The sequence below is a fragment of the Pundamilia nyererei genome, unplaced genomic scaffold (genome assembly GCF_000239375.1).
Source record: "Pundamilia nyererei isolate P.nyererei 1_Seehausen unplaced genomic scaffold, PunNye1.0 scaffold00054, whole genome shotgun sequence".
Taxonomy (NCBI): Eukaryota; Metazoa; Chordata; class Actinopteri; order Cichliformes; family Cichlidae; genus Pundamilia; species Pundamilia nyererei.
The window spans coordinates 2,167,273-2,176,173 of NW_005187455.1; the positions used below are offsets into that span (position 1 = coordinate 2,167,273).

An 8,901-nucleotide genomic window follows, 5' to 3' on the forward strand; every position below is an offset into this window, starting at 1 on the left:
AATAAAGAAAGGCAAAGATAGACACACACATACAGACAAATGCACATCCATGCATGCAAACATTCTTAACACACAAACATGCACCCCCACTGTCCTGCATTGATTCACCCTTCTCCATCTTCCCAGCAACCCCACCTCACCAATAGTTACAAAGATGTTGTCATGGCCGATCAGTAGGCCCTGAGTTGTGCCTGTGGGGAGACTGGAGCTTGCTAGCCTAGCATCCACATGCTGTATGCATGCAGCGCAGGGTTAGAGCCCGCTGATGCTCTTAATAAGGCTCACAGCCCATGTATGTAGAATGACTGGCTTGTTCATTGGTTGAGTGGTTAGCTAGTTGCATGGCTAGAATTCTAAATAACTGATTGACAGACTGACAAAGCACACGACAAGCAGGGCTGCTTTATGACTGACTGTTATACTTGCTCACTGGCTTTATAGGCTGACTAGTTGACTGGATAGTTTAGTGGGTGACTGAAAAGCGGTGTGAACAACCATCTGACTGACCACCAAAAGGGCTATTGGCTAAGTGGTGGACGGATTATGATGTCACTGTGGCCACTTCTATACTAATGAAGATGAATTTGAAATCAGTGCTTGCATAGCCCATGTTTTCTGCCCATTCAAGCATACCAGTGATCCATACTGACACCACAAAAGACTACAGAAATGTTTGCATTTGGTCTATTGAGTATGCCCAAGATGCTTGAGTCATCTGCTTTGAGGGCGACATGCACCAGTGTGTAACCACATGTCATAACAACAGACCCATGTTTTTGTTAGCCTCCACACCAGCCACATCTCGACATGTATCGGGATATGGCAATGCAATACCATATTTCCCAGCAAGAAAAATGTCAGTTTTATAGTATTCACTCCCCGCATCTGTGTGGTATGTTCAGCTTGGGCTACAAACATCAGTTGACGAGCATCAAATGATACACTGTACTCTGCTGATCTTTGTTTCACTGTAAGCCAAATTTTTATCTATTTTAAATCACACATCTCTTTATAGTGAAATGGATGGTACAGAATGTCTCTGGAGGACCTTTTTCTGAAAATTTCAGTTTTAAGTGTTAAATGTCACCTCAAAGACCCAATAAACGGAAAATATAGATCTGCATTATGAAAGCTGACAATTCTGTCTGTGTATTATTATTATCATTATTATTATTTTCCAGCTGATTAACTCCAGTGCACCACTGCATCTTTTCCCTTTCTTACCAATTATTTTCTCGCTCTGTACTGCTCCAGTCAGTGGCTTGAGTTTGGTCTTCCACATTTTCATTCTCTCTTTCTCTCTCACTTCATTTCCCCTAACACTGTCTCCTTCTATTTTCTTATGGTCCTTCACTATCTCTCCCTCACTGTCTCTCCCTGTTTTTGCCTCTCTTTCTCCGACGGGCTCTGGTAACACAGTTGACATTTCCCCAACATGGCTGCCAGACACAGCTTCAGCACCTTTCCAGTTTCACCCTTCCTTTCTCCCTTTTTCTCTCTTCCCACCTCCCACTCTTTCCTCACTTGCTGGGGTTAAAGAAAAGCAGAAATTAGCCCCAGACCATGTAGAGGTGATTGGTATCAAATTGCACTGAAAATGGAAATGCCAATAAAATTGACAGCCCTTCTCCAGCTCTCTTTCCTTTCCCCCTTCTAGGTAAAAATAAGCGTGTATAGGTCAGACTCAGAGGTATAAGCAACGAGAGATAAGGGGGGGAGGATTAATATTGGTAAGTGTTAAGGTTTCCCTGGCTTAGGGTGATGGGTGACAAAAAAATTGCAGCAAGAACACACAGAGAATCATGCAGTTTTTCTGAGCATACACTCTTTTAGTACTTTTGTACTTCATTTGCTCCCCTTTTTGTATCCTCCCTTGTTTTCCCTGTTCTCTATGCTTCTCATGATTCTCACCTCTTCCCTGAGATTCCATGCACACCAACTCTTTCCCACTTGCTCACCTGCATGAATACTCACTCGCTCACCCACACTGAGCTGGTACTCTGGCCGTTTGCTTCTGTTTTCCCAACTCGCATGGGACAAGCCCCTGGGTTTGTTATTGTAGGCTTTGCTGAACATGAGCCGGTCTTTACAACGGATTGAAAGCATTTGCTTCCAATGAAAATCTGGTCTTAGATTACAGGGCCACGGCTCGGCTCACCCCTCTTTTCCACCAGGCAGAGAGATGTAGACAGAAGGGTGGGTGTATTTTAGTCCTGAAACAGTAGGAAGAAAAAAACTCACTTGTTAAGCTCCGGCTGCATTTGTCCCAGACTAATGATGTAACCAAAGCCCACATTTAAAAAAACCCAAAACAAAGCATTTTTTAAGGAGAGAGAGGAAGAGAAGCTACGTTTAATGGCGCTTGCGTGGTTAGTCTGTTAATCAATTAATGGATTGGCCATAAGTGATTAATTGGGTAAAGATTATTTAGTTCTGGTTTGATGTGTGTTTGTTTTACATCATTGTAAATTAAATATATATGGATTTTGTGCTGTGGAAACACACAAATGTAATATTATTTAAGCTCTGGAACATTTGTGAGCATTTTTACTAATTCTTTCTTTATAGCAGATTTTCATCCTTTTATCCAGTCCATAACATCATCCAGTGACTAGTAGCTCAACCATTACATTTTGGTGATGTGACAGTACAGTTCAACCAGCTGGTTTACCTGCCTCACAATGGCAGGTGTTTGCATCACTGTCAGGCCATCTATAATAAGCTGTCTCTTGTTTTATCCCTTCTTCACCCTCGATAGCATCCCCTCCACTTTCACATGAGGTTCATTAAAAACCCTTCAATATGTGTGCATATGTATCTCCTTCTGCTAGAACAGAGCGAGAGAGTGAGAGCTAGCTGAGAGCGTTGTTTCGTATGGATCGTTGAGGCTCTCTCTCTCTCCTAATGGTGTATATAATTCAGGTGCCCTCCAGGCATGCTTTCAGGAATTCTTTTGCCTGAGGTAATGGGGAGCAAAGGCCTGGGTTTTAGGCCCTTGATTATTCCATTGATGTGGCAGGCTGGAAAAAAGTCATCTCCAACCGGATTAGCGCCAACATGCCTATTAATTATCGATGAATCGGGGCTTAGGGTTTAGCTAGGTGCTGGGTGTCGCCCTCTGCAAGTTAGTGGAACGCAGGCCCATTTCATTGCAGTTATCTATCCCTGCCACAGTGAATAGACCTAGAAGCTTTAGAAGTGCTTTGTGTGTAATCAATAAATAACTGGATCCAATTGTGTGCACTGCTTTAGTGGGGTTTTTTTGTTTTTTGTTTTGCTTTTTTCTCACATTTTTATTTCCCCTCACTTCCAGTCGAGAGAGGCGATACAGGACAAAAGTCAGTTATTTGCCTCTGAAATGTTTAGCAGTGAAGGTGCCACTTGTTTACCTCGCCTCATGTTTCTTTTATGATTATCATCTTCATTGAGGGTGGCTCACATTTTTGAATAATGATAATAACAATTAGGCTTTTCACAGCCACGGATGGGAAGAGGCCCTTTCTCTCCACTGGAGCTGTATAGAAAACGTACCATAATTGGATGGTTTTGAATATGTGCTGCGTGTGTGTGAGTGTGAGTATGGGTTCATGTTGTTGAGTCTGAATGCAGAGAAAAGGCCCGTGGAGCGCCTTCCTTTCTCTCTTTCTCTCAGTGCTCAAATACGCTGAGCTTTCTCAGTGTTCCCCTTAGGTGAGGTTAACTGGCCTTAATAGAGTCTTATCGAAGCCCTACAGGTTGCTGTAAGCAGCCATGACGCCATTGTTATGAAAAGCAGTTAGCTTTGTTAGCTCTGTATGTGCCTCTGACTTCCTTTTTTCTACCTATTTTCCTTTTATTTTCTGCCTTCCCCCTCCTTGCAACCTTGCCTTTTGTAGTGCCGTGTTACTCTTTCCACCTCAGGTAAAATGGCAGAATGCGCTGGGGCAACGCTTCAATAACTATTTTCCCCTCAGGATAATAAAGACTAAATCTCTCTGTCATTTTCAATTCTGCGTGGGCTTGGATGGGAGAGTGGGGAAATGCGACCTTACAAGTCCTTTGTGCTCCCCTTCTCCCTGTCTTTCTCCCAGGAAGATGCAAGCGCTTGCTCTGTTTTCAAGTGACGGGGGGAGCAAAATGAAAGGGAGGGTTATTTATAAATGTATTAAAAATGAATGCATTTATGAGGTGCTGTTTTCCAGCCATTCTCTTCTTGCCATTGTTGTGTCTCTATATCCATCCTTCTGTGCATACAAAGCCCTCCAGAATTCCCTCGAAATCGTATTTATTCCCTTTGAACACAGAGGCGCAGCAAATGCAGGAAGTAAACAAACTGTGTGTCTGATCTCCACTGTCTCTTCCTGTTTCTTGTCATGTGACAGGTGATGGTCTGGACAACAGTGTGGCTTCGCCGAGCACAGGGGATGACGATGACCCGGATAAAGAAAAGAAACACAACAAGAAGAGAGGGATTTTCCCTAAGGTGGCCACCAACATCATGAGAGCATGGCTCTTCCAGCACCTAACGGTGAGTTGAGCCAAACGCCATTCGTTCACTCTCAGTTTCATATCACGAGTGCACACTCAACTTCATTTTACAGCCACGGGCTGTCTGTACTGTTATACTTGCACATAGACACACAGATACGCTCTGTCTTTCTGCACTACTCAAAAGAACACACTGAGCCACTCTTTCTCTCTCTCTCTCTCTCTCTCACACACACACACACACACACACACACACACACACACACACACACACACACACACATACCACAGCCCCTCTTCTTCATAGTGTATCCTTGTTCGTACGGTGCACACTTCAAAGACAGAGGCCTGTGTAATCTGCTGGCGATCTCTGCAGCCTGCGTTCTCACTTCTCATCTGCTGAAACTGAATAAGGTTGAAGCCAAGGAGAGATGCCCCTGGCCATAACTGCAGATACATAGATGAACCTTATTAAAAACAAATCTGTCATTATTTAACAGATGCCGGGGATGCTGCAAAGGCCTGTGGTTTGGCTCCATTTTTCCTCAATTATAGCAGAGAATACAAATGCCGTTAACACCATCTGACTGCATCACAGATACTTTGTGGGGAAAAATGTATTTAGGCAATGGAGGGTGCCAATGTGACTGCTGGGATGGAACCAACAGTGAGCTGAATGCTCCCTTGGCCAACACAATTTGATTCCGTTCAAGCCGAATCATTCGACTTATTAAAGATGTCTAGTTAAAGAACAGTGTACGATAGTTTACATGGTCTGTCATGAAATGAAATTCTTCAGTGTTTTATTTTTATTTTTTTTACCCCATAAAGATTCACTTATGCCCTGCTTGAGCTTCAGTGTTAGTACAGCTTACTAACTCAGAGTGATTATAGTCTCCTTAGTCCCTATGAGTGCATATTACACAGCTAGTATCTGCAATAATCATTGCCAAGAATGAGAAGCTTTGCTGTTTTTATTATAGTTTTAAATGGTATTTTTAAAAAAAGATCTGATATGTTTTCAGTCAACAAATAGTTAATACATTTTCCTTAACGTTGGTTTGAGACCTCACCTCCCACATCTGTTTTTGTATTGATTCAGATAAAGTATGAACAGGGCACAATATGGCCACCCGGAATTAATATTAAGATAGTCCTACACTGTACCGCTAACCTTTTAAAAATATAAAAAATACAGTAAGTGAAACTGCTTTTTTGTGTGACAGATGAAGTCTTTCGTTACATTTTTCATTTCAGCATACACAGCTACGCTAGGGAAAAACCTTGCGTCACACACATTCTGCCTATGTCAGGAGTTTGTGGAGAACTTGATATGCTCTGGCTTTGTGGGTGTTGGTTTGAATTGCACAACAGTGATGATGTTAACGAAAGCAATTTGGTTGTTGGATGATGGCTATTGCATGGGCTCAACTTTTTATTTATTTGTAGCTTGTCTTTGATGTCGATGGTATTCATCGCTCAGTGCATTTGTTGGTTTTCAACAGTTACCGGAAAATCAGAGGAACTTTTTTACCGTGTCCAATTGTCTGCAGGTATGTAGGCAACATTGTGTGTGCGTACACAGACTCTATATACTCTCAAGACTTTTTTCCTTTGTACTCCCTGCTTCCCATCTGACTATCACCATCTTTCATATACCACCAGTTCTCCATCACCCTGCAAACACACATCATACACACATACTCCAACTCCCTGACCTCAACCCATACACTCCCAAAACCTTCGGGGCCACAGAGGAAAGGTGTTTGAAACATACACACATCCTGTCTGTGGAAATACAGTTCAACACACAAATGCCTAGTGAAAACACACACCCGGCAACACACCTCCTGTGTCATATTACACTGTGAGCACGACTTATGGGAAGCTCCTACTCTGTTAGATCTCAAACAGTGAGAAGGATATAAGTGAGTGCCATGGGAGCAAAGGAAAGGAGAAGAAGGTGAGGAGGTGAAGACGGGGATAAGGAGGATTCATCAGTCTTTTTCTTTTCCAGAACAAAATGGAAAGAAGAGCAAAAACATGCAGGCATACAATGGGACATGTGGCCATTTTACCTTATTACACAAAAGAAGCTCCTTCAGTTCAGCCTGAAACTGAAGTAAACTGAAAGGTTGATGGAAAAATCACTTCCAATTTGTTTATTCTCTTCAATGAAGCCAAACAGAAATGAAACCCAGGCAGAGAGGAGCCAACATTTTCTTTGTTTATGGGAAATGTGGTCTTAATTTTGGGAAACACTGGCATTAACAATACCGCTGGTGTCAGATAAATGCTTGCTGTGGTTTCATCTGCTTACTCTTCAGTGTCACCATTAATTTATTCACCATATGTCAATGTTTACGAATGCTACACATAGCACCTATAATGCAAAAACATTTACAGTTTTTCTCACACTGGTAGCATGCTTCTCTGCCTCTGCTGATAGCAATATAAGCATGGATAGCTGATCCACATTTCATCACGGCTTGACTCTTTGTTTCAAAGAAAGAGGATGAAAGATGTGCCTGACCCCCTCAGAGATTAACACATAGACATATACACAATATATGAAGGGCTGCTGTAGCGCTACACAGTCTTTAAAAAGCCAATCAGGGCTTGCTGTTTCTTAAGAATAATACATCTAAAAGTATTTGACACAGGTGCAGACAGACCACAAAACAGAATATGGTGAATCAAGAATGGATTATAGTAGAAGTTTAGACACCCAACCTTAGTGTTCTGCAATCCCTTCTGTTATTCGCCCTCACACTTAGACCCTTGGGAGTTCTCATTGTACTGAAGCGGAAAGGAAGGTGGGTGGCGCAGTGAGGCTGTGAGTACACCAGCAGGGTAGCTGGTAGGTGGCATTGATACAGCTGTTCTTACAGGGTTGTTTTGAAGACTTTTATGCATCTCTGCCTCCTTATCCATCAAGGATGCTAATTTCTTATGTCTTGTTCCATGTGGAAAGGGTAACATTTGGAAAACTTCTAATTCCCAAGTTTGCTGGTGTTGTTAGATGGGTCTAAGCCACAGTGTTTTGGGTATATGCATGGTGACAAGAGGTATGTACAGTGTGAGGTGTAGAGTAAGGGATAGAGAGTGGGCATTGAATTTGTGATGATGACAACAGTTGCAGCTCACTGAGTTCTCTCCAACACACCCAATGAGCTCATATGTTGTTGACGATGCTTGTGAGACAAGTTCATCGGAAGAATTTGGCTGTGCTGACTTGGAGCGACTACAAAACATTAGCGTTTACCGCCTGTCACCAATGACCAAAGTCGCTGCCAGCTTGACATGCAGCCGTAAACTTGGTAGGGAACCAAAATAAAGGAGAGGGGAGGGATTTTCCACTTGTGTCCTCATCTAATTTGGATGTTTGTTTGCATTTGACATCCTTAATTAAACATATGTTGCGGCTACTAGCTCTCTGTTGGTTTTACTGACTAAACTAAACGGGATATTTGTAAGCGTAACCTGCTTTCTCTCTTTCTAGATGTGTTTGACATCAATAAGGATGTGTTTAAAGATGTAGATATAACTCTGAAGTGTGCTAATGACTTTTCCCTGGAAATAACTATAAACTGTGTTTAAGAAAATAATTGCAGAATCAATTCTAAACTCATAACCGGCTGAGCTGCCTGATTGCTTTATGTAAGAGACAAATCTTGAAATAAAGAAAAAGCTTCTCTCCAATCTCTCTTTCCTCCAACCCTCCCATTGTGTGGTTGGAATACACCCACATCCCGCCCGTACCCTCCCCTCCACACAAATGGTATTTTCTTGTTTAATTTAACAAGAAATGAGTAGTAAATGAAAGCTCAAGCCTCAAATCCCCAACGCGCCCTGTGCTCTGCTCTCCACTCCCTTATGAAAAGGCAATTTGTGAAATTATGTGATAGAGTAATTAGATGGAATTCACCCCCGCCTCCCCACTATACACACTACCCATATTCCCATTTAGACTGCTGCTGTGCTAAACTGAAGTAGGTGTGTGTGTGTGTGTGTGTGTGTGTGTGTGTGTGTGTGTGTGTGTGTGTGTGTGTGTGTGTGTGTGTGTAAAAAGAAAGGGCAGAGGGTTTTGGTATTTTTAGTGTTCATATTGGTATATTCACAGAGTGGGACACACACTCTCACACACATTATCGCTAACGCCCTCTCATTCTGGCTCTCCTCCCCTCCTATTTGTACACAGATGCAGTGTAACGAGGGGCAGCCATGATCGCAGCTCATAAAAGAAGCCAACCCGCAAACCCTCAATGAGCTGCCTTTCTCCCCCTCCTCCTTTCTCCTCTTAAAATGTGTAAAATGCAGAGAGAGAGCGCATATAAAAAAATCCAACTTGAAGGCATAATCCGCCGTTAATACAATTAGAGTCCAATTTAGCCACTTGCGTACGGAGATGTAGCTTAGCTTGGGGAGTGCTGC

General features: G+C 42.5%; 1 protein-coding gene across 1 annotated transcript in view; it reads left to right on the forward strand.

Annotated features, from left to right (window-relative positions):
• Nucleotides 1–8,901, forward strand: part of meis1b (Meis homeobox 1 b) — a 77,340-nt gene that overhangs the window by 31,174 nt on the left and 37,265 nt on the right. Inside the window, exon 8 of the mRNA XM_005733714.1 lies at nt 4,362–4,507. Within this exon, the coding sequence (XP_005733771.1) occupies nt 4,362–4,507 (146 nt within the window). The remainder of the gene's footprint in view (nt 1–4,361; nt 4,508–8,901) is intronic.